Source organism: Phalangium opilio, unplaced genomic scaffold, assembly GCF_054372755.1.
Source record: "Phalangium opilio isolate 3A_F unplaced genomic scaffold, DU_Popi_V2 ptg000002l_1, whole genome shotgun sequence".
NCBI lineage: Eukaryota > Metazoa > Arthropoda > Arachnida > Opiliones > Phalangiidae > Phalangium > Phalangium opilio.
The window spans coordinates 2,210,780-2,237,393 of record NW_028324144.1 but is presented as its reverse complement, the minus strand read 5'-3'; the positions used below and the strand labels follow the sequence as shown (position 1 = coordinate 2,237,393).

General features: G+C 35.9%; 3 protein-coding genes across 5 annotated transcripts in view; 2 read left to right on the top strand and 1 right to left on the bottom strand.

The window, feature by feature from the left end:
- The window catches only part of LOC149718230 (homeobox protein dve-1-like), a 133,544-nt gene extending 125,103 nt beyond the window's left edge, over positions 1-8,441 (top strand). For all 3 annotated transcript variants that reach the window (XM_089835067.1, XM_089835006.1, XM_089834928.1), the window contains one exon: positions 4,760-8,441. In XM_089835067.1, the coding sequence (XP_089691193.1) occupies positions 4,760-6,391 (1,632 nt within the window). In that variant the 3' untranslated portion in view covers positions 6,392-8,441. The remainder of the gene's footprint in view (positions 1-4,759) is intronic.
- Positions 8,442-11,069: 2,628 nt separating this feature from the next.
- Positions 11,070-20,259, bottom strand: LOC149718229 (chitinase domain-containing protein 1). Its single transcript, XM_089835296.1, has 10 exons — positions 20,181-20,259; positions 13,294-13,470; positions 13,044-13,199; positions 12,786-12,969; positions 12,606-12,712; positions 12,449-12,510; positions 12,286-12,378; positions 12,129-12,227; positions 11,918-12,067; positions 11,070-11,454 (listed from the first exon to the last, which is right to left on the bottom strand). The coding sequence occupies exons 2-10, from the start codon at positions 13,402-13,404 to the stop codon at positions 11,235-11,237; spliced, it is 1,182 nt and encodes a 393-aa protein (XP_089691422.1). The 5' UTR covers positions 13,405-13,470; positions 20,181-20,259; the 3' UTR covers positions 11,070-11,234.
- Positions 20,260-20,392: 133 nt separating this feature from the next.
- Positions 20,393-26,508, top strand: LOC149718228 (uncharacterized). The gene is made up of 7 exons (XM_089835188.1): positions 20,393-20,784; positions 23,080-23,146; positions 23,234-23,331; positions 24,875-25,006; positions 25,095-25,996; positions 26,077-26,201; positions 26,328-26,508. The coding sequence occupies exons 1-7, from the start codon at positions 20,474-20,476 to the stop codon at positions 26,412-26,414; spliced, it is 1,722 nt and encodes a 573-aa protein (XP_089691314.1). The 5' UTR covers positions 20,393-20,473; the 3' UTR covers positions 26,415-26,508.
- The last annotated feature ends 106 nt before the right edge of the window (positions 26,509-26,614 follow it).

Genomic DNA, 26,614 nt, shown 5'->3' with positions numbered 1-26,614 from the left:
CTTCATCCCAAACTTGGAGAGGTAGCAAAATAAGCTTGGAGAGAAAGAGAGAGGCAAAGAGACCCCGGAGGTGGGGAGGACCATCCAGAAAAGATAGGACCAAGTCCAAAGATGAAGAGAGAGAAAGGATACGAGGATGAAAGGAACCTAGAGGACCCACTCGTTCGATGGGCCAAAGTATCATATACTTCGTATCCCAAGAAAAATTTGCAACATACCTCAAAAATGAAACCCATCTTGTCGTAGCTGATCCCTTTTACATCAGAGATAATTAGCGGATTGCCTCCAGTTTATGGAAATCTCCAGATGAGATCGTATACTTGGTTACATTGGCGTACTCGTTTCAGAGCTATAGTAGTTGAGCCGCTTGGTTTGTCGCTAAATTTTCATTGAAGAAGCTACGTTTTTCCAGGATAAACCCAAGATTGTCAGAGACTATAGTCGCGGTTAAAACACCGAGAAACTCTGTCCGGTATAGTATAACTCGCTTGTTTAAAAGGAATTTAAAGGGGATGAACTCCTGGGAGGAAGTGACACGGCGGCGTATATCCTGGTTCGTTTGGTGACTTTGGACTTGGTCAATAGGTTATTATTAACGTTTCATAATCTAATGGTGGGGTTTTGAAGTTTTAAAAGCTCCTTTGGTGTATGTATCACGCGCCCAAGTTAAGAAATATAAAGTAATTCGCTTGGTCTCGATCAGCCTCTTAGCATCCAAGCTTCCATCTCGTTCCTCCTCGTGATCTTTCTCAAGGAGGGTACGTACGTACGACGACTTCTGAGAGTATCTTTTAAAAGATACTCCTGGGTACACACACCCATCCCATCCCATTTCCTTTTATGGATATATCTTTTAAAGAGGGTTACGGTTTGAAATTTTATAAAAGGAAGAGGAGTTGCGTGGTAGGAGTCATTTGAACCGGTCACAAGATGATGATCAGAGAGTCCTTTTGGCGACTTAAAACTGGTACCTAAAAGGCGGCAAAAGTTTATACCGCGCCTTACGGCTGGCTTTTACGCAATGTACTGTCCGTTCTCGGGCGGTACCGCTTCAAAATCTTCCTCTTTCTGTAGCGTCCAAAAATGTTCAGAGTCACGGCTTTTCTATTTATACAGGATTGGTTAGCTAATCAAAGAGATTAATGAGGAAATAGTGTTATTCAAACTATACTAGTGGTTTTCCCACTATAGCTTTTGGGCAATTTTTACGAAGATCAATAGGGAGAAATGTTGTTATTCTACTACAAATCTCCACTGCATACGGTTTGTGTTAGTAAACTGAACTTTATATTATCTGTTCAGGTCCTCAGGAATAGTGGGAAATTCACTAAATGATAGTAGGTTAATACTATCTTTGTCGAATAACTAATCCACCCTGTAAAGATCTGGTCTTATTTACGGAATTACTTCGTTTTCTCCATTTTCTGTAGCAATAGATATACAAAACTCGAGTCCCACTGTGTGGGGGGTATAAGGGGGCGTGACTTTTGCTTAACAAGATGACTTTCTTTCCTCCTAATTGCACTATAACCATATACAACCAGAGAAAATAGTTCTGGAATGGTAGATTGGTTTCATAGTTGTTATTACAACCAGCGTTAATTCAAGTTACATTTCCGGTTATGCCGTAGCAACAGATCAAATACTAAATACCAAGCAATCAGAGACAACCGATTCTAAATGCCAACCAATCATAGGCAACCGATTATAAATGCCAACCAATCATAGGCAACCGATACTAAATGACAACCAATCATAGGCAACCGATACTAAATGACAACCAATCATAGGCAACCAATAATAAATGACAACCAATCAGATACAACCAATACTAAATGACAACCAATCATAGGCAACCAATACTAAATACCAACCAATCAGATACAACCAATACTAAATACCAACCAATCAGATACAACCAATACTAAATACCAACCAATTAGAGTTAAGCGGACTAACCAAAAATCCCTTGACATCCTTGCAATGAACGTACCTTCCATTCCAATCCAATTTTCTCTGGCAGCACCTTTAAAATGAAGGAGTTAGATAGTAACCAACCGTCTCAGGTGGAAATTTCAATCGAATAAAACCGGGAATTTTTCTCTCTTTTCTCGAATTAAAGAGTTAGCTTTGGTTCTCGTTGAATTAACGCGTGGAGCGAAAGAGGAGAAACTCTCTTCTTGTCTGTAATGATTAAGCATTCGGGAATGTTATTCAAATCTGCTGCTTCTTTCGAAGTCCCAACTTACTTTCGAAAACGAGAGAGAGAGAAAGAGAAAGAGAGAAAGTATATAGTGTATAGTACCTGGGAGCCGAAAAGGGAAAAATCTTAAGAACTCGCTTATTAGCTTGGATATAGCGCCTAGGGATAAAATTCTCCTTAATTCGTAAATACACGAATCCATTACATTGTAAAATGAATATTTCAAAAGTGGATCTTGAAAGTGAGGTAGAAACTCAAGAGCAAGAAGCGATATCTAGTTTATTAGGGAGAAGGTATAAGATGCCTAAGTATTCGCGCGCCATAGTCCCAGTCCCCCTTTCAAAATACAAGGGGGGACGTAAAAGGAGGCCGGGCTATTTCGCTAGCTCTCCTCAGTCGGAAAATATGACTGTAATTTTCGTTATCATTCGCGTCGCGCTGACGTGAGTTTTCAAGGACCAATGAGATGCATGCTGGTTGTAATTTAGAGGCGGCGGGGATTAACTCCGGACCTACGTTTGGACTTGAGATAAAGCTAGAAATAGAGAGCTTTCAGATGGGATAGTAGTACTTCACACCCTCCCAAGTCTTACCACTGTTCTGGTAGCCATATTGGGTGGTCTCAGCTTCATTCCTGCTTTAAACCCACCAATATGGCAGCGTAAATTATGTCATGAGACTCAGCTCTCCAACTGAAAGCTCTCTGTATGGCGAATTTATAACTAGATATCGCTTCTTGGTTGTAGTGTATATTAAAGAAGGCATTTTGTTTTAAAATTTCGATGCCTATTTTTATTGACAAAAGTCCCCAATTATTTTTCTCAGTTAAATACTCGCGTAAGGTTTGAATAAACAGTTTGTAAATACGTATAGAGAGAGAGGGGAAAGTTAAAATAAAACCTAAGAGTTCTCTCTCTTTAGGAGAGATGGGGGTTAGGAAATAAGAAGATAGTGCCGTCAGGATGCTATGGTATGTAATGTTTTAAGAATAATTTACAAACGAAGATGCAATGCCCTCCCATGCATCACCCATCCCTTCTTCCCAACCAAGTTGGTTAATTCCTTGGTTTGGGTTTATTTCCCATACTATGAATTAGCTATTCCAGATCCCTTATATAAAGATTCGACCCCACTAAAGAACTTTTCCTCTCATTCCCAAAGCCCCTGGTTAACCCCCGCCGCTACCCCTCCATGCCGCCCCCCTCGCCTCCCCACATCGTAAATATCTAACTTATTAACGCGCAAAATATATTTTCAAAGGCTAATTCTTCAACCTTATATACCTTTTGAGGCAGAAAGAGAAAATTTTAAATTTAACGGTAAACAAATATAACCCCCCTCCTTTCCCCATACATCGCGTTCGACTCCCGCAGTTTCTTAATTCTAAGAAGACTTTACTAACTCTCTTCTCTTCGACTTTTGACTTCTAAAGCGGTTTGGTTTTATGTCGAATGCGAAACGAACGGACCGACCGAGAGATCGGATATGCTGCCAAGGTTTTTAAGTTTCGATCCTCAGGTTTATTTAAAGGAGTGTGAAGTGTTGATTACGTTTGTTTTATAATGTGGTTCGAAAACGTTATTCCGTTATGTGGGGGCTTGTCATGAACTATATTTTGAAGTATTAGCGTTACTATTTTCTGGAGTACTAAGTGATTGAGCAGGGTCACGTGACTGTAAGCTTGGAACTAACTCGCCACAAAATATTTGAGTAATGATTTTCAAAGCTAGGGGTTAAAGATTTGATACGATAATTTTTACTGCCTGTATTTGTTCATATTATCGCACCAAATCCGTTCAGTAATCTTATTGGCTAAAGTTTCAGCCAATCAAAGAAGGTAACACGCAAAACGTATCTTGGAATTTTAGCCAATGAGAGACCGGTGGACTTTTGGGGGAAAATACAAAAACAAATTTTTTAAGACCGATTCTAAAACAAACGTTTTGAACAATTCACCCCCCCCCCCTTTAATGCAGTTTCTTTTTGGGGATTTTTAAAGGAAAATATCCGACCCCTCAAGCCGCCCTGAAGTAATCTCCGAAATTACTGAAATGACTAGTAGTTTTCTAGAGAGAGAGAATTTTTAAATATTGAAGAATTTGTTTTGAAAATTATACTTGGATCTTTGCAATTTCTTGGGCAGTAAATAATTTCTCTCAACTGAAAGCCGATGGCTGCAATTTTTCTCCGCGTTTTTGGCGATTTACTATTTAAATTTGAAAAGGTTTTAAATATTCTTTTAGATTAATTGAGCTTGATATTTGCTCGCTTTGTTATCTTTTTAATGAGGGCTTTGCTTAATTTTTAATTATTTCCCTCCGAATTCTGAGGCAAGGGTTTTATTAATAGATAATCATCCTTAAGTTTTATTTTATTTGTTATAAATACTTGAAATATTTGAACTTTACGACAACTTTTATTAAGTATTAATATGCGGGGAAAATATCTTCAAATTTAATTTAATTTTAAAGGTTTTCATTTGAAATAATAATAATTTTAGGTCATATATTTTTATTTTAGGAATATTGTATTTGATAAAAAGTATTTCCTTTTCAGAGATTGCTGGCTGCTTTAACAAAAGGACGTTCCGAATTAGAAATAAACGAGGATACCCGTAAGAGATTCGACCAATGGTACTTTCAAAATGTGTTGCATATTTGCCAGCGCAGTATGATCGAGCAACAACACCAGCAGCAACAACAGCAACAAGCCGCCGTTCAACAACTCCAGCATCATTTGCAGAAACAGCAACCTAAATCAATTGCCTCGAACCATCAAGCTCCGGAAGTGACGTATTCGACGACGAGTCCGCCGCGTTTAGTCAGCGCCCCGCCCTTGTCCCAGCACAGGACGCGTATAAGGACTTCCTTCGACCCGGAACTCGAGCTCCCCAAATTGCAGCAATGGTTCAATCAGAATCAACATCCGTCTCGGGTACAAATCCAGCAATACGTTAAAGAACTGAATTCATTGGAGTCCAGGCGAGGCCGAAAGCCTTTGGATATCAACAACGTCGTTTATTGGTTCAAAAACGCGCGCGCCGCTCATAAGAGGCAAGAACAACGCGGTGGTGTTCTGGACGGGAACTCCAACGGGTTGCGTAGTCCCTATTTCGAGCTAGCCGGGGAAAGCCATTCCCACATTGAACGTTTCGATACGGGTAACCCTTTGCTGGGACACCATCGTCTGGTCATGGGCAGTCCATACGGCGACGATCACGTCGGCGTTCACAACCCGGAATCTTCAACGGGGTACGACGCCATGGATTCCGGGGACGAGAATCTCGAAGAAGACGATTACGACCATACCCTCGACTTGTCCATTAAGAAACAGAAGGTCGAGGAGGAAGAGGTGGTCATCCGAGGAGGAATCGAGAACGAGGAGACTTCCAACAACGAGAGGAGAACCAATCCTCCCACCCCCGTCAATAACATCAGCTTGGACAATATCAACAAAATCAGTTTGGACGGTAGCAATAAAATCGTCGTGAAACAAGAACCTCAACAGTATTCCAGCAGCGAACAATCCATGGAGGATTCGAGCGGAGTGTCCGGCGACGAGGACAACTTGATGGATCAAAGGGAAGACGGGAATAGCAGCAACGACGCCGGAAGAATCAGTCCACCACCACGACGCGATTCCCCAGAATCTCAACCGGGTTCCGAAATGGCCACGCCGAACGGCAATGGCGGTGAAGTATCTCCGCCCCTTTTCACTCCGACCACACCTACGTCAAACGCGTCATCGCGGGGCAACGGCGGTGAAAACGGACTCGGGGTTTGCGCCCCGGTTCAAGTCAACTGTCTGGAGGAGAGGAGAAAAAGAAACCGAACATTCATCGACCCCGTGACGGAAGTGCCGCGTCTCGAGTCCTGGTTTTCCGTCAACACGCATCCGAGTCATAGCCAAATCGTGCGTTACACCCAGGACCTCAACAACATGCCCTATCGAAGCAAGTTCCCCAAGTTGGAACCCAAGAACATTCAATTTTGGTTCAAAAATAGACGGGCCAAGTGTAAGAGGTTAAATATCGCTAATTACCCTCAAAATGGCGTCGAAAGATTCATGCAAAATGCCATCCGCGATACGGAAAACGCCGCCGCCCTTCATTCGCTGTCCGCCGCCATCAGGGAAACTTCCGGCGCCAACTCTTCTTCCATTCGCGGGATCTCGGCCGCGGCACTGTGATATCATCTGCCATGATACCGGCTAATTAATTTTAAAACAATTGGCGCTTAATAATTAATACCTCGGAACAAACAAACAAACAAACAAACCCCATAAAAATTCTATTAATAAGTAAGTACAGGTACCAATAATTTCCATTTTTAGCGGGCTACCCAATTACTAGTATAACAATCAATATTTTTAACTACAGAAAGTTACAAAATTATACTTAATTAATTTTTAAAATTGGGGCGTCATTAGTTAAATACTTAAATTTAATTATACTTATACATAAGAAAGCGCCAAAGGTGAGACGGGTCCTTCATTATAATAAATTCAACGGAAGGACCACCTTTTAATTAAAATTTGGAACAATCCCAGACCAACAAAACAATAAATAAACAAACAGAGTATTTGTACAGTTTTGTAAATATTGTTAGTGTTTAATTTTATATTTTTTTTCCAAATTTAATCGACCCTCCATTTGTATTAATTATAACTACTTTGAAAGGATTAGGTTCTAGTCGAACTTGAGAGATAAATGAATTACCGTTTTTTAGGGAGGGCCATATCCTGTCCTAAAAACAAACACTAAATAACAAAGTATATCGAGTCTTTAAATAATTTTGCTGTTGAACAAATAAAAATAACAACAAGGTGACCTTTGACCTTTGAACCAAGAGTGAAGATTAGCTATATTAGTAGATAATGAACGAAAATACAATTTTACCTCGAAACTATTTTAGAAACAAGGTAAAAAAAAAAACAATAAATATTGTCGTTTGTTTTTTATGTCGCGAACAAATTTTTATTTTTTAGAAACATTTTTTTTTGATTATTTTTATTTTCTTAAATTACCAGATATTGGGTAATCGTTACAAGTAATCTATTTTGTACCACCAAAAGATGATAATGATGTTCAAGGGGGTTTAGTCCACAAATTTGTCCAAAAATATTATAAATATATATAACAAACAAATAAATAAATAAATAAATAACAAAAGGCTCTGAAAAAGTACGCAGTACCAAAACGTCCCTTACAAACTTTTTTTACGTTTATTATTTAATTTTAAAATTTATAATTACAAAAACCAAGATATTTTATTTCCTAAAAAAACAATAAAAAAGACAATGTTGAATTGTAAATATTTGTTTGTTTGTTTTTATGGGAGGGTTAAAAATAGGAGAATAATTTTTTTTTTTTTTTTTGAGTAAATATTGTATATTTTTCTTTTCCCAGCGGCGTGTTAAGTTTTACTACAATTTTTTAAATAAAGAGTTACAAATTTTTTTACCAAAAAAAAAAAAATAAATAAATAGTGTTTTAAATTAAAATAAAAAATTGATAAACAAATAAACAAACTCGAGCCAGTAAATAAACCAAAAATTATTAAGGTGGTAAAGAAAAAACGTACGTAAAAAGAAAAATCGCAAAGCCCAACTTGCGTAATAAACAAATAAAAAGTAATCCAAAATTATTAATAAATTAATCATAAATAAACATTAAATAAAGCAATAGAAAAAAAAATAAACAATAAATAAATAAAAAATCATAATAATCTTGTTTGTTATAATTCCCTCCATATTAAATATTTGAAAATAAATAAAATAAATTTTCTGTTCTGTATAAAAAAATCTTAAAAATTAACCAAAAAAAAAGAAATAATGTTTTTTTAAACAATGACCAAAAATTTATTTTGTTAGATGGTTTGATGTTATTTTTATTACAATCTGATTTAAAAATTAATAATTAATAAACAATTAACCATTTTTAATACGAAATAAAAATGGTTCAAAAAAATTGTAAACAAATAAACAAACAAGCATTCGTTAAGGTAATAAACACTCTAGTAGGAGTCTAAACTCGGAAGGTAAATAATAAATAAATAAATAAATAAAAATGATTTGGAAAAAAAAATACTAAATAATAACAAAAATGTGTTGAAACAAACAAACAAAAATAATTTGAAGAACTACAACAACAAAAAACAACAAACTTTAAACGTAAAAAAAAAATATTGGATTATTCCTTTATTTTAGAAAGGAATAAATGGGCTTCGTCAAGTTTTAACTGCGGGTTGTTTTTTCATTATTGTATTTAACATATCTATTAATAATTTAATTCCTTATGTAAATTAGAAGTAACGAATAATTTAAAATCGCGTGACGTCAATGGATTTATTTTATTTATTTTTAGAAGGAAAAAAATCACAAAATCGTGATTGGAAATTTTACATAATTTTTTCAATAGTACGTACGTCTAGGAAAGTGTCTCGATTTTTAATTGGCGTTACTTCTAGTGATAATATCTCAATTACTTATGATATTATGAACAGAAAAATGCCCCAAAAAATTTACAGAAATCAAGACGAAACCATCGAATGGGACGATGCGGGAGTAAGATGCGCCGTTTTAGAATTACTTCGTGAAATGTCACAAAGTAAATTGGCCAAATTGTGTCCAATGTCTCAGGTATAGTAAAATTTGGTTTTTATCTTTAATTAAGTCTATTTCTTTGGAATACTAATCTACTGTCTCGATAATCCAACCACCCCATAGTCTAAGAGAACCCATATAAACCAGTATCGAAGGCCCTTAACAGAAAAAACGTAGTTACAAATGAAAACTAAATTAGTTTTATTTCTTGGAAAAACTGAACTTCTATAAAAACGTGGCGTCGAGAAGACACAATTTATTTCATTTTTAGACTTCAAAGAAAAGTTTAAAAACCCTACAGCTAGTATTTATTATAAAGTTAATTATTTCTTAGTAAGAAAGGAAACTAATTTAAAAATTAGTACTAATCGACATTAAAAGTAGAATGACTTAATTTTAAAATTGGTTAAAGCGAAATTTTATTTTAACTTCTAATATTAAAATTTATAATAGCGAATTAACTATTATAACCCTAATTAATCATTATAATTACAATTATAAGGTAATTAATTTTCAGCCGTTAATATCAAACATAGTCAACAATAGACACGCTGGAAAATTAGGCAAGGAAAAGTGTTCTGAATTTGGAACGTGGTACGCCAAATACCGCGCTGAAAACCCAGGTACGTTTCATTTTAATGAAATAATTAAAATAATTAAATTGAAATAATTTAAATTTGAATTGATTTTTTAAATTACGTTAATTAAGGTCCGTGCGTATCAAATACTTCGGACAAACCTCAAGATGGTCGCTTAACATTTCACGCGGTTCACGAACTACCAAAATTAAAAGAATGGTTCAAAGAAAGCAGTAATCCATTGATAAAAACGTTGGAAATGTACGTTGAAGAGATTAACTCCGGCCATATTCGTCAACAAGACAGGTGACGTAGTTCTATTTAATTACCTCTTAATTTAGGTCTAATTTGGCCTATTTTTCGTAGGCCAAAAATAACTATAGGAACGTTAAAAAATTGGTGGAAAAATGAACGACAACGGACAAAGAGACAAAGTTTAAAAACGCGTCACGAAACGACAACCACAACTACGACAAGTTCGACAACTACAAGTAGCAGTCAAGAATACCAAGAATCATTGGATGTACCCGAACAAACCGAAGTTCTTAATTTAAATAAGAGACCAAGGTTAACGCCAATTATAACAACGGAGGATGATGACCAAGAAGAGACTGTTGATTGCCCCAAGCAATATTTAAATTTATAATAGCGCGCAAGTACACAGTACATGAAGACTTATTAATGTCACCACCTAATTATGGGACGGACAGACATTCAAGTAATGATGACGATAAGTGAAAACGCTTCTTGGAAAAGAAAATACCGATTTGAACTTATTCAATTAAATCGGTATAGTCAATATATTCTTGGGAGAACTGAAATAAATTCAAGGGGGTTTTGACGTTCGTTCAGTGTTGCCAGGTTGTTGTTGAGTTAAGAGAGAACCTATTCAATTAAGTCGGTATAGTCAATATATTCTTGGGAGAACTGAAATGAATTCAAGGCGGTTTTTGACGTTCGTTCAGTGTTACCGGGCTGTTGTTGAGTTAAGATTAGAGAATGATTGTGGATAGAATATTAAGAAGTTCAGTTCGAATCAGTGTATGCCTTGAGTAACTTTGCAATTGGGATATCATTAATCCGGTTTTAAAGGGTAAAATTTAACCCTTCTAAGGTTGTATCCTTCCATAGGTAGTTTTCACTAGAGAGTTTAAGCATCCCCTAAACGCGTACGTGTAGCTACCTTCCACAGTGCATTAGACCAATGCATTGTCAAAGTTGGCTACACGTACGCGTATAGGGGATGCTTAAACTCTCTAGTGAAAACTACCTATGGAAGGATACAACCTTAGAAGGGTTAAATTTTACCCTTTAAAACCGGATTAATGATATCCCATATTATTTTTATTAATGACTGGCAACACTTGCCGCGCACTATCGAAAGCTCTCTATAGAGTGCTGTCAGTTGTGACGTCAGATCCAAGGTTAAACGTCACGAGTCTGCCTTTAACAATGGGCGGCCATGACAGTTACCGTTTTTTCTTTATGGGAAAACAGCATGGGTGACGTCACACCGGCGCTTCTGACAGCACTCTATACATACAAGTCATGAAACTCAAATCCATGACAAAAGGGAACTAAAATTATGACGAAATTCTCCGTCTCGGAATCTGTGATGAATTTAGAAACATTTTGAGTGTGTTTAATAATTAAATCAAATGAAACTCAATCAGAAAACATTGAAATAATTGAAACAATATTTGTTTTATTGATTTGCAATTAAGCTTGTACAGCAATTTTAAGTGTATGAAAGTATTAGTATAGTTATTTATTTTAATTCATGACATGGAATGATTGGTATTGCATTTTTATTTATTTATAATATTATAATTAATTAATTATCATTTTATTTAAAAGAGATCGTAAAAGTAATCAAGTCCTTGTCCGACTTCCCAAATTGAAATTCCAGTTCCTAATTCTTTCGTTGCGTTTAATCGCGAATCAATTGATTTTAACGTCGGGAAAAACACTAATTGTTTTCCAAATCCAGCTCGGTACTCGAAAAAATGTTCAGCGGAAATTTCATCCCAGTGAAGTTTGGGTTTGAATTTATCCATAATTTCAATATACCTAAATTATTCAATTAATTAAGTTAATACTTAAAGGCCGACTTCCAGCAGCGAAAAGGTTTCTAGCGAACTGAAAACCGAGCATCGAGATGGCTAACAATGAAGCGACCGTGCCGATTTTCGAAGCCCCGCTGCTTTCTCAAAAGTTAGAAGGGTTCTCGCTAACTGAAAGCCGCGCAATGTGTGGTTCTAGCGAACTGAAGATGAACAATAGAAATCCATTTAAATTTATTTCCTCTCGAAGTTTTGCTTTCCCCTGAAGGAAATTCTCTATTGCGTATCTTCAGTTCGTTAGAACCACATTGCACGGCTTTCAGTTAGCGGGGCTTCGAAAATCGGCACGGTCGCTTCATTGTTAGCCATCTCGATGCTCGGTTTTCAGTTCGCTAGAACTCTTTTCGCTGCTGGAAGTCGGCCTTTAATTAATTACTTAAATAGATAGACTTATATTTAATTTAACTCACTTAGATCCTAATATAGGACCACCTCCGATTGTCGTGTAATCATTTCCGTAAAAATTTAATCCCGTTAGAATCTTTTTGCTTAATTTGGGATCTTTCGTCAACGCTTCGATGCAAAGTTTCACCCATAATATAGGGCTGTTTGGTCCGGGCCTAAAGGTAAGGTCGTCAAAATTAATTAATTTATATTAATTAACGTTGATTATTTAGTTACCTTTCAGGGCTAGAATAATCATAAGTCATTAAACTAAATGCGGTAACGGAATTTGAAAGATCGTCAAAATCTTCTTTTACAAAGTTTCCAGCAGAGTTTCTGTTTTGAGACAAGATTTTTAATCATAGGCTAATTAAACTAATTAAGGGTTAATTACGATTGCGTTAAAGGCGGAGGAATAACGAGAATCAAGTCCAAGTTATTGTTTTTTAAATAATCAGCGAATTTGTTGATTAGTTGCCTTAATTCACTGGAAAAATATTGATTATTGAGTTAAGCTAGTAATTAATGTTTAAATAAGGTTAATTAAGTTTAATTACATTCGGAAATTACGTCCTAATTGGCTCCAAACTTCAAGAACGTAACCATCAAAACTATTTGCCTAAAATTAAAGGGATATTTAGTCTATTTTTGGTCTAAAACTTGAATTAAAATGAATAATTAATAATTAAGTTTTCAAAAACAAAGCTTAATTACTCTTGCTAATTTTATTAATTGTTGTAGTATTTGTTCTTGTTCTTTATTGCTCGAGAACAAATTATTTAAGGAATTGACGGACCATTGTTCAAAGATAATTCTGGGAACTGAAACAAAATTGCCAATTATTTATTTTCCCAAGGTTTCATATTTAATTAATTAGAATGATTAAATAATTACCTAATTTGACCTTTTTATTCTTGGATTTAACTTCCTTAATCCATCCTTGATCAATATCATGTTTCCCATGAATATTTGTACCGTCTAATGAGAGTTCCGATGGTTTTAATTGCAACCAAACAGGGGAAACCCACGTAAACTTGGATGCAAATATTTTTGCAATGTCATATCCATGATTATTCCACTGCAATTAATGCAATTAGGGTTAATCCCAGGTTTGTATCTTATAAATTTCTTTAAAAACATTAAAAAACTCACAGGCGTTACGTAAGCTAAAACGTCCCCTTGAAAGTTTTTACGACCCGTTTTTAAACAGTATGCTTTATGCTCGCTAACAATGTCTTTAGATTTTGGGTTCTCAGTTACTAAATTTCGTTCGAAAACTGTAAATTGACCTGGTTCTGAAAACACGGTCTAAAATACAATTTTCGGCGTTAATTTAAACCCTATTATTTATTTAATTAATCAACATTAACAGGCAAATAATTAACAAACAAACTTAACTTACTTGTTTAATTTTCTTCTCAGATTTACTACTTTTTGATAAAGTACATAATATTAAATCGGGTAAGGTTAAAAAGGAGGTGAATGCGAGTATTTGGATGGATTTTAGTTTCATTACGGTAATTTTAAATTAATTAAACCAGTATTTAAATACTGACACGTGTCAAATTAAACTAACAAAGGCAATCCCTAAATTACCGCCAACTTGGAATCTGCCGAAAATTGCCGAAAGTAAAATAGTACTTTTACCACTATGCGTCGTCTGCTAGAAAACACCCTTTGGCTAGATTGACTTGGCTTTCGACTTAGGCGGTAAAATAGAGTAGTAATTCGGCAAATCAAAAGACTAGGCGGTAAAATCCAAAAAACCATGATTAAAGCTAAATAAAGACTTCATTTGAATATAATAACGCAAGACCATTTAAATACGTTTAAATATTCCAAATCAAAGTAATTAAAACGTTTTCTCTCAACAAAAAAGCCGGCGATACAGTAGTATGTTTATTTTCGGCATTTTTCGAAACAAATCAAAATTAAAGCTAATTAACGACTCAAACAAGTTTAAATTAATCTTATAATGCTCTTTCAAAATTTTCGGACATTTAAACATCACTTAAGTGGAAAAACTAAACTTGAAATCCACTAAACTCCTCCATTGTCTAACGCAATGCCATTTAAACACGTTTAAATAATACTAATCAACGTAAATTCGAACGTTTACTCTCATAAAATAACAGCGCGAAAACTTAGCGGTAAAATTGTCTCTTCACTTTTGGCATTTTCCAAAAGAAAGAAATAAAAAACACTAATTAAAACTTCTATTGGTTCTATCCAACCATTTAACGCCAAAAAATTAAATTTCGGCAATTTCCAGAAAAACCCCATATATAACTAACTAACTAATTAAGTAAATAGTTTTCGAATACCAAATCGTTTTGCTAGTTGTACCGAACCACGTAGCACATAAATTGACAACAATGACCATTAAAATAATTTTACAATTAACTTTAATCATTCTCGGCGTATTAATATTCCAATTTAAACATCAATTCAGTAGAAAATTCGCTTAATACCGATTAAGTTTCATCATCGTCTAATGCAAATGCCTTTACACACCTTTAATCATTAATTACCAAAGTTAATTATACTTAAATGAATTCGTTACGATTTACCTCATTCAAATAACCCGCTAAAAAAACATGGCTGTCCAATCCAGGCGGTAAAATAGTGTATGGCCACTTCGGCATTTTACAAAAATCACGTCAGTTGCCTACTCTAGAGCCTAGATGGCAACCCCATCCCCATCGCCGTGAAACAAATCAATAGAAAAATGGCTGTCCAATCCAGGCGGTAAATTAGTGTATGGCCACTTCGGCATTTTACAAAAATCACGTCAGTTGCCTACTCTAGAGCCTAGATGGCAACCCCATCCCCATCGCCGTGAAACAAATCAATAGAAAAATGGCTGTCCAATCCAGGCGGTAAATTAGTGTATGGCCACTTCGGCATTTTACAAAAATCACGTCAGTTGCCTACTCTAGAGCCTAGATGGCAACCCCATCCCCATCGCCGTGAAACAAATCAATAGAAAAATGGCTGTCCAATCCAGGCGGTAAATTAGTGTATGGCCACTTCGGCATTTTACAAAAATCACGTCAGTTGCCTACTCTAGAGCCTAGATGGCAACCCCATTGCCGTAAAACAATACAAAACAATGAAAAAATTGCTGTCCACAACAGGCGGTAAAATATGATATCAACACTTTCGGCAATTTCCAGAAAAACCCTATTTAAAGCTAACTAACTAATTAAGTAAATTGTTTTCAAATACCAAATCGTTTTGCTAGTTGTACCGAACCACGTAGCACATAAATTGACAACAATGACCATTAAAATAATTTTACAATTAACTTTAATCATTCTCGGCGTATTAATATTCCAATTTAAACATCAATTCAGTAGAAAATTCGCTTAATACCGATTAAGTTTCATCATCGTCTAATGCAAATGCCTTTACACACCTTTAATCATTAATTACCAAAGTTAATTATACTTAAATGAATTCGTTACGATTTACCTCATTCAAATAACCCGCTAAAAAAACATGGCTGTCCAATCCAGGCGGTAAAATAGTGTATGGCCACTTCGGCATTTTACAAAAATCACGTCAGTTGCCTACTCTAGAGCCTAGATGGCAACCCCATCCCCATCGCCGTGAAACAAATCAATAGAAAAATGGCTGTCCAATCCAGGCGGTAAATTAGTGTATGGCCACTTCGGCATTTTACAAAAATCACGTCAGTTGCCTACTCTAGAGCCTAGATGGCAACCCCATCCCCATCGCCGTGAAACAAATCAATAGAAAAATTGCTGTCCAAAACCAGGCGGTAAGATATGATATCAACACTTTCGGCAATTTCCAGAAAAACCCTATTTAAAGCTAACTAACTAATTAAGTAAATTGTTTTCTAATACCAAATCGTTTTGCTAGTTGTACCGAACGATGTAGCGCATAAATTGACAACAATCACATTTTAAATAATTTTATAAGTAACTTTCTTCTATCTCGGCATTTTAATTTCCTAATTTAATCATTAATTAAAATGAGAAACCCCTTAAAACCGATTATACTCTATCATTGTCTAATGCAAAGAGCTTTAAATGCGTTTATTCATCACTAATTAAATTTAATTTTACTTTAAAGTCTTCATTACGATTTCTCGCATTCAAATAACCCACGGCCAAAAATGGCTGTCCAAAACCGACGGTAATTTAGTGTTCTATACTTTTTTGGTACTTTAAAAAGGGACCTAAGTTACTGTAGAGTCTATACATGGCAAACACTTTGCTGTAAAACAACTCACGAGAAAAATATTGCTGTAGGAAACAGGTGGTAAGATAGAGTAGAACTATTAAAAATATTTGGTGTTCCAAAAAAACTTACTTAAATAGTTTTTAGGTTTAATTAGGGTGTCTTATGAAAATGCCGAAACCAGGGATAGATTTAATTTTAGAAGTAGGAATGGAGAACAGAGTAATGTGGGCGCGCGTCAAAGCCCCTTCCACGGGACGGAGGGGTATGATAGAAGCTAGGCGAGTCATAGTGACAGAGGTAAAAAGGAATTACGTATTTTTCGCCGTCCACGTCAGCAACGTCATCAAAACGTAGTTTAAGTGAGTCAATAAGATGATTTAAACTTTTCGTTACGTGCTGGAGGGAGGGGCTCTATACTGGGCTATGAGTCGCATTGAAGTAAATACTAACCGTTCTACATTCCTACTTCTAAAATTAAATATATCCCTGCCGAAACTATCTTACTGCCTTGTTTGGACAGCCATTTTTAGCCACATCGTTCATTGAAGGGAGAGTGAATGGGAGAGAATTGTGCTGAGGTGATATTTTCCTTTCGTGTATTTTAAGAGGAAATAATAGAAAGTTTAAGCATAGCATTTAATTGTTTTAGTATGTTTATGTATAGCATTTAATTGCTCTATTAAGGTTAAGCATTGTGAATTATTTTTTACGTTTGCTCGATATATTAAAAGCGAAAGAGAGGATTATGGTATTACCATGGAACTAACTAACGCTAGGGACGGTCCGCAAGCGTGAATATCTGAGAAATGTTCGGTGACAACGCACCCTAGCGAGTATTTGGTGCGAACCGGAAAAGTGATTCAATTTTTTAAAAGCAGCGGGTAGCAAAAAGCCTTAAAAGCAGTTTGCTATTTCATTATTACGCATAGGTTTAGGAAAAGCGATAAACTCTGCATATTTCATGTACTGTTTTTGAGCTTGGCGATTGTCACTTCTACAATCACTATACACACAAATCCATATTTATAATTACTTTAAAAACAACGGTACAATCTTTTAAGTGTTAAATACTTAGTTCCGCAAATAAATTATGTTTCAAGGTTAGGGATAAAATGAATATCTATGCGTTAATTAGTTCCATAATAGCACAATTTACACAAATGTTACGCCATGGTAACGCCACGCCTAACATAGCATACGACTTCTACAGCAGATCCCGCATGTTAGTACTAAAACTAAATTATAGATGGCGTTAAGAATCTAGCTCATTTCCGTTTTGAATCACCAAATTTCAGGAGGGGGGAGTTAAAAGCGGGAGGGTTTATCAACGAATGTTTTTCAGAGAGACTAATGTAAGTTCTATTGGTGCGGACCGTCCCTAGCGTTAGTTAGTTCCATGGTGAAAGCGGGCGTTTTCTCGTCCTTTTAGACATACATTGTTCATTTTCAGCCAATAGTTTTTTCTCTCTCGATAGGGCAAATTGTGTCGCCCTTCTTCAGTATTGCTACACAAGAGAGGGGAGTCCCAAACCCCGCTTTTGGTTACTTCCTAGGCTAATTTAATGGACTTCTGACTAAAGACATATTTTCTTTGCATTTTTACTATTTTCTACGATTTACGAAAAGAGAGAAATGTATGCTACTCTAGAAATGGCACCTTATAGAATCGTGGCCACTGTATCCCACGAGTATTGAATTGGCCAGGCATTAAATCTCACGTTCATGCGGACCTCTTCGTAACTTTACAGTGCATGCGAGATACTGTATAGCCTTAGATCATTGATGAGTGCTGAACAACATTGAAGTACTGCAAAATAATTTTTGCTCTTGTATGAGTTTGGAAAGAGGTTAAGGTGGCTCAAAGTTGTTTACACAAGTGCAAAATTTTTTACACAACTCTCTCTACCAGTGTAGGATTTTGCCCCCGCTCCAGTAAAAAGGTTGGCACGCCCCTGATTATTTTTGTTTGTAATACGCCGAAAACATTAAAACACTATCTTACCGCCTGTTTCCTACAGCAATATTTTTCTCGTGAGTTGTTTTACAGCAAAGTGTTTGCCATGTATAGACTCTACAGTAACTTAGGTCCCTTTTTAAAGTACCAAAAAAGTATAGAACACTAAATTACCGTCGGTTTTGGACAGCCATTTTTGGCCGTGGGTTATTTGAATGCGAGAAATCGTAATGAAGACTTTAAAGTAAAATTAAATTTAATTAGTGATGAATAAACGCATTTAAAGCTCTTTGCATTAGACAATGATAGAGTATAATCGGTTTTAAGGGGTTTCTCATTTTAATTAATGATTAAATTAGGAAATTAAAATGCCGAGATAGAAGAAAGTTACTTATAAAATTATTTTAAATGTGATTGTTGTGAATTTATGCGCTACATCGTTCGGTACAACTAGCAAAACGATTTGGTATTTGAAAACAATTTACTTAATTAGTTAGTTAGCTTTAAATAGGGTTTTTCTGGAAATTGCCGAAAGTGTTGATATCATATTTTACCGCCTGTTGTGGACAGCAATTTTTTCATTGTTTTGTATTGTTTTACGGCAATGGGGTTGCCATCTAGGCTCTAGAGTAGGCAACTGACGTGATTTTTGTAAAATGCCGAAGTGGCCATACACTAATTTACCGCCTGGATTGGACAGCCATTTTTCTATTGATTTGTTTCACGGCGATGGGGATGGGGTTGCCATCTAGGCTCTAGAGTAGGCAACTGACGTGATTTTTGTAAAATGCCGAAGTGGCCATACACTAATTTACCGCCTGGATTGGACAGCCATTTTTCTATTGATTTGTTTCACGGCGATGGGGATGGGGTTGCCATCTAGGCTCTAGAGTAGGCAACTGACGTGATTTTTGTAAAATGCCGAAGTGGCCATACACTAATTTACCGCCTGGATTGGACAGCCATTTTTCTATTGATTTGTTTCACGGCGATGGGGATGGGGTTGCCATCTAGGCTCTAGAGTAGGCAACTGACGTGATTTTTGTAAAATGCCGAAGTGGCCATACACTATTTTACCGCCTGGATTGGACAGCCATGTTTTTTTAGCGGGTTATTTGAATGAGGTAAATCGTAACGAATTCATTTAAGTATAATTAACTTTGGTAATTAATGATTAAAGGTGTGTAAAGGCATTTGCATTAGACGATGATGAAACTTAATCGGTATTAAGCGAATTTTCTACTGAATTGATGTTTAAATTGGAATATTAATACGCCGAGAATGATTAAAGTTAATTGTAAAATTATTTTAATGGTCATTGTTGTCAATTTATGTGCTACGTGGTTCGGTACAACTAGCAAAACGATTTGGTATTCGAAAACTATTTACTTAATTAGTTAGTTAGTTATATATGGGGTTTTTCTGGAAATTGCCGAAATTTAATTTTTTGGCGTTAAATGGTTGGATAGAACCAATAGAAGTTTTAATTAGTGTTTTTTATTTCTTTCTTTTGGAAAATGCCAAAAGTGAAGAGACAATTTTACCGCTAAGTTTTCGCGCTGTTATTTTATGAGAGTAAACGTTCGAATTTACGTTGATTAGTATTATTTAAACGTGTTTAAATGGCATTGCGTTAGACAATGGAGGAGTTTAGTGGATTTCAAGTTTAGTTTTTCCACTTAAGTGATGTTTAAATGTCCGAAAATTTTGAAAGAGCATTATAAGATTAATTTAAACTTGTTTGAGTCGTTAATTAGCTTTAATTTTGATTTGTTTCGAAAAATGCCGAAAATAAACATACTACTGTATCGCCGGCTTTTTTGTTGAGAGAAAACGTTTTAATTACTTTGATTTGGAATATTTAAACGTATTTAAATGGTCTTGCGTTATTATATTCAAATGAAGTCTTTATTTAGCTTTAATCATGGTTTTTTGGATTTTACCGCCTAGTCTTTTGATTTGCCGAATTACTACTCTATTTTACCGCCTAAGTCGAAAGCCAAGTCAATCTAGCCAAAGGGTGTTTTCTAGCAGACGACGCATAGTGGTAAAAGTACTATTTTACTTTCGGCAATTTTCGGCAGATTCCAAGTTGGCGGTAATTTAGTGATTGCCCTAACAAAACGTCAAAACGAGCTAAGCCTCGTCACAGGCCTAGTAAATAGCAGACGACGGCCTCTAATAATATCCGGCCCGGTTCCATTTCCATTCCACCTCGCTCCGTTGCCTAGCAACGCGAGGGAAAGGCGTTTTTTCTCCAAAAGCTAAGCAGCTGGCCGCAGTCTCTCTCTGTTCAGAAAGAATGATCTCGTTTCGCGACGGGGTCGTTTTTTTGGGAGCAGGTAAATTAAGAGAAGAATTTTGGCAGAGAATTCGGTTCTCTGTCTTTTAGAAATGCTTTGCGCAAAAAATAAACATGCGGTCGTCGGTGCCACCAAGAAGGAATCAAAGTAGACCCGCTGTCGGAAGCGAGACGAAATCGGTGACGATATTCATAAACGGCGATGAATATTTTTCCGGTTTAAATTACGTTGTAAGTCACAAAACTACCAAGACTTTCTCGGCGCTTTTGAACAATTTAAGCGAGAAATTGCAACCGAAATTTGGCGCCGTTAGAGCCTTGTACGACATTGAAAATGGCAAGAAAATACTTAAGTTAGAGGACTTGAAAAACTACAAACGGTACGCCGTTGCGGGTATCGAAGGACTAAAACGCTGCGAAAAATGGTAAGTTAATTAATAACTATTCCGTAACTAATTAATTAAGTTAAACCATTTAGTACTCCTAAATTATAAGAAAAATAATCTTAAACACGCGTGAATTTTCGCACCTGTTTTGTTACAAGTACAGTACCTTAGTATCAATTTTAACTTTTTTTCTTTTAAAGTTCAAGAAAACTTTTTAAAAAATCGATATTCATCGATAAGAAAATCACTTGTGCTACTTAGATAGAAACTTCCAAGGTTGTTGGTACATACATGGGTCTTATAAACACTGTCTTAAAGGGCATGGGAAAATTGTAAGAGTGATTGATTTGTCAATAGACAAAAATAAATAATAACGGAACGGTATATGCAATATCGGCAAGGAAATTAATTAAGATTAGTATTAATTTATCTAGTATAACAATTGAACGGTAATCCTAAATTTAATTTCAATAAACCATAACTCACAGTTTAAAGTTAGGCGCGTAAGAGGACGTAAATTAGGTGATCTGTATTGGTTTCTGATGGTATATCAAGGTCATAATTTCGAAATTAATAAATAGTTTTCAAGGTGATCATTGTTTAAAGGTAGGCACATGTAGGAAGAAGTAAATATGCATTCCCCTTGCTGCTAATTTGGTCGCAAAATATATTTTCTTCTTTGCTGGTCCTCTTTAGACTTACATTCCATGGTTTGGTATAAAAATATCGCGCGATAAAACCCCTTCTTATCGACGCAAACAACTCTTAATAATACGTAAGACTTTTAGCAACGAAGGGAGGTCAGGGCTTCATTAAGGTTTCGTTAGGTTTTGGCAGCGAGACTATAGGCCTAACGTGCGTGCATGATTGTTTCAGTTAGCACGATTTCTGAAGTGGAAAGCTCTTAATGGTAACTACATTGCCTTCTTCGCGTCAACATAAGATGAATACCTTAATAAATATAGTGTGGAGAGAAATTTCCACAACCTAAACGTTTCTCTTAACTTAAACTGCACATGCGCTTCAGGGTTGCCAGTAATTTGTTATTAGAGCATCTCCTGCATCATTTAGGTTTGAAACTGTATCGAACTGTTGTAGGTAGATAGTGATTGAATTGAACTCGTAAAATACTGCCTGGTAACACTTGCATTTGCACATTATCTATAAAAGAATAGGAAATCTTAACTATAAGGTTTATCGAACGCTTTCAAGTTAGATTGACGCGAGGTGGAAACATAAATATAAGTGGAATTGACTTTCGTTTTGAACGCAGCAGCGTAAATAACAACTTCACGCACGAAACAATTTATATAGTAGGCCAAATTTATCGAACCCTTTTTAAAAATAGGCCAAAGTAATGATGAATGATCGCACGTGGTTTTTAGGTTAGGGTTAAGGAAATTAGGTTATTAAATTCAGGACAAACCGTATACGAGTTATTTTTGGTCTAGTCCCTAGTATTTGGGCCTGTTTCTTTTTTTCCTTATGTATAATTTTTCCGGGACAAGACAGGTCCAAGAGTCAGGACATGAGACCAGCCAGGAACATTATTTATTTTTTATTTACGTGAGCTGTCAACGCAACAAGGAAAATGTTATTTATGTTCTTTATATATGGATTGGTTATTTTTGGTTCTTTACAATTTATCGACTAAAACATAAAATTCGTATTGAATCATTCAGGATCAGGAAGTAAGAGAGTTCAGAAAGGTCAAATTAATATATTTATAAGTTGAAAATTGTCCAGAGACATCTGTAAAGGTCAGGGAATATTATTAAATGAGAAATTTGCTTCAAACCCGTTACTGATTAGATATAATTTAAGTGTTTTAACGTTCCCTTCCATATAATATTACGGCATAAGTTTATAAGTGATATGTTCCTTTCATAAGTATGACACTACCTATACGTTCGTAATGCTACTGAGAGACTTACAGCTCGAGATAACCAGTTCGAGGGTGAACGACGGAAGCGAGAATTGGAGTCCTACACTTGGTGGTGGTTAATTTTGCAGGACTTCCATCTAGGTCCTATTTAGTTTGCATTACTAAGCCTTTGACAGGCAGCGCCTCACCAGGCGTCTTCGCTTTACCCTGAATCTATGACCTACCTCACTCACTTCAAAATTACAAGCTCCAGTTTCTAAGTTACCAGTGACAAACTTATGGAACATATCTTATGATATCACCTTTGTGTATATACGATTACTCATAATTTTAGTACAGTCACGTGTACAGCGTGCAACACCAATTACCCCGAGTCTAGTGACGGTCCCCTCGGTTGTTTACAGCTTTGTAAACGCATTGGTTCTTTATTATTTATTTATTCATTACAGGTTTCAGGAAGCGGGACAATACCACTATCAACAGCGTGTTTCTCGCAAACCCACAAATCAAATACTGGTGAGAATATCGACTCGTAATATCGAATATTCACTTTTATACTCTCTTAGCGCCTTGAATGGACACAATTATATTTTCTATTCATAGCCACATTATACAACAATTGCCCCGAAAGCTACTTTCGCCCACAGAAGCAAGAATTATACAAACAAGTCTTCCGATAACAATGAACCATTGACGATTTAGTAAGACATAACTTTTATTTTCATACATACCAATAATCCATATCTTGAATCTAATTCCTCGTAAACGGCAAATTTTATTAACAAATGCTTAACATCAGCGTATTGGTCATAGTTTGAGGTATATTTCGTTAAATTTTGGTTGAAATAGCCCATGTCATTTAAGAGATAATTTTCTGTAAAATTGACCCATGTATAAAATGTTTTGTAAGTTTTTGTAACTCATGAACTGCTACACCGATTAACAAATACTTAACACCAGCGTGTGTATCACAGTTTGGAGCGTAGTTCGTTAAATTTTGGTAGAAATAACTCTGGTTGTTTAAGAGATAATGTTTTAACAAGTTGACCCCCGAAGTAAATGCATAAAATGTTTAATATCTCAAGAATGCCTTCTCCGATTAACAAATACTTAACATCAACTTATTCATTACAGTTTGAAGTATATTTCAGTACATTTTGACAGAAATAGCTCTGGTCATTTACGAGAAAAATTCACTTTTGTTATTTATAAGTTATTTAAAAACAATTTCAACCTGAACGCCCAGAAAAATGATATCCAATAGATAAATAACTTCAAAATAATTCCCTTATAGTCGAATCGATCTTAAAATCGATTCAATTTCAAATATAAAGACAAGTTGTACGACATTCTATTTCTATTATTCTCCAAGGTGACGCCTTCATTCTAGGACTAGTTAGGTTTTATTTCTTCTGCGCCTTATTCTAAATAATAAATTAGAAAGCATTATTTTGTTAACCCGACTCAATTTGGATCATAGCTTAAGTAACACCATAAAAATAAGTGTGATGCACTTGCATTGTATGGGGTTTATACCTGTTGGAGCTGCTCCAGGGGTTGCTTGATCTACTAGATCTATTCTAAACCTAGTTTTGATTGGTATATAACAAGCTGTTTGGCGGAATTCATATTTTCTGTGAAACTGAAACACCTTTTTAACGACTTATTGTTTGCATGTTACTTATGATTATGAGAGGTATTAAAATATTACTACCCTTGGATAATAATAAAATGGTTAAACACGATACGTTACCCACAATGCTTTTCGCTAATGAAAAACAATTGACTGTTTTTCACTCTCTAAATGAACTAATGTTAAAGGCGGGGAAATTCATTAAAACCATAATGGATTCGCGCCTTTAACTCCAGTACAATTTTAACGTGAAAAATGTGACATTTCAGCCAAGCGTGTTTTCTGTTTCTCTGTGTTCGCGTGCGCTTAATGAATGCGTTTAAAGTTAAATGAGACAATAATAAATTACTTATCTTACAAGCTTTATCTTCATTAACCGTTTCATCGTGAAAAAGTTTTCTTTTTGTTTTTAAGGTTTAGGCCTATTTTTGGATCGATAAAGGTTAGGTAATATTTCATGGCCGTTACGCTAAAGTGGTCAGTTAGGTCATAGTTCGTATGGTCAAGGGTCTTATCTATCTTTCTGGTCTGTTTAGTGTCCTAAGGACATGGCTCGGGCGTTGTCCAATGTACTTAGATTGTAATTACCATGCATTATTTCGCAATTTCAGTGTTTATAGAAACGGGGATTTTAAGAATACACCAATCAAATTCGTTCTAACCAAGCAACAGACGACATTTTGGGATAAGGTCTTGCAGAATATCAGCCAGAAAGTTCTACCAGAAGTAACTTACATTCGAAAGTAAGTAATGATGCTTTACCATCATAAGTTTATAAGATACGTTCCATACTGCAATTATACAAAACCATTCTTTTTATGATCTTGAAAGTGGGTTCAGATTATGCGCATTAAACGGTCACGTCCTGAATGATGTCGAGGAACTATCGCGCAATCAAACGTACGTTGCAGTTGGAAACTTTGAAACCTTCCGGCGTCGACCTTACGCTCCTGTTGAGACCAACCGAAACCCGGTTGTGAAAACTGTCCCAAAATGGCAACCTCCACCCCCCATAGTTCGCAAGGACATAGCGCGGTCACTACCGGAAATAACCACCCAATTACCGCCGGAAGAAGAATACGATGACTTTGATGAATACGAAGAAGATGACGAGGAAGAGGATGTGGAAGATGCTGAAGAGGAAAGAGAAGAAGAGGAAATAGTTAAGCCTAAAGATGAAGATGGAGTTGTAGATTATTCCGATGATAAATTTGAGGAAGATGAAGATGAACAAGTTGAGGAGGTATCTCAGAAACCAATTGAAGAAGAAGAAGTGAATGAGGTTCCAATTCAACCAGCAATACAATCCTTAACCCGTTCCACAATGCAATTGAACAACGAACAGATGGAAGATGAAGGATTTCATTCCGGGCCTAGTTCTTCCAATCAGGACGCCGTCATTGAAAAAATAACGCATCAACAAGCACCTACTCCACAGCACCATCATCCCCCCATCCTCCCGGAGTTCCTGAAATCAACCGCCTTAGAGACATTGTCACCGGAAACGGATGAACTGGAAACGATTCGTCATTCGTACATGGGTTTTTACGATTCACCTTTGCCCACTTACAGCTCGACTTCCAAAGCCGTGGTGGCCGTCGGTTCCGGGAACAGAAGACCATCTTTTTATTACACGGCTGCCACGAACACTTTCCGTAGAGCGTCCGTCGTTGGAATGGGAGTGGGCGGCGAGACGCAAGCCGAGATCGATAAAAAACTCAGGTTGGAAGCCGGTAAGTAGCTAGTCTCGTCTCTCTCTGTTTTTTTGATGTTGTAATACCGGGGGTTTAAACCCCGTAATCTTCTTGAATAGATCCGAATAATGTATTTCACGCCAAAGGGGAAAACGCCCTGACCAGGCACGCCCCCGAAATTCAGGAAACTAAGGACACCCTGGTCGATTTACCAGTCGATTTTTGGGAAGCTCACGAAGTTTTGGTAAATATTTAATTTTTATCTAACAGACCTAACACGCATCGGCATTTTCATATTTTTATCAAAGGCTTAGCTATTATTTGTATTAAAGGCTAATGTTTTTACTTTTTTAATGTTTTTCTTTAACAGGAGGAAATACCTGAAGATCCTCCACCGGAAATAGATGAACAAAATAAAAATGGCAATAAATTTAGATCATCAACTTTTGCATATTAACAATAATTTTATAATTATAATAATGTTAATAATTTGTTAAAACTTTGTTTTTTCCCGCAGGAAGTTTAATCTGCTGTAAATAAGCGTTTAATTAATGCTTAAATAAATTTTTAATAACTTTTATTCGATTTAAAAAATTATTATAGTAAATTCAAATTTCCCGCGGTTTTATTAGTTGCGGTTTTTACAAGTAGGTGGCG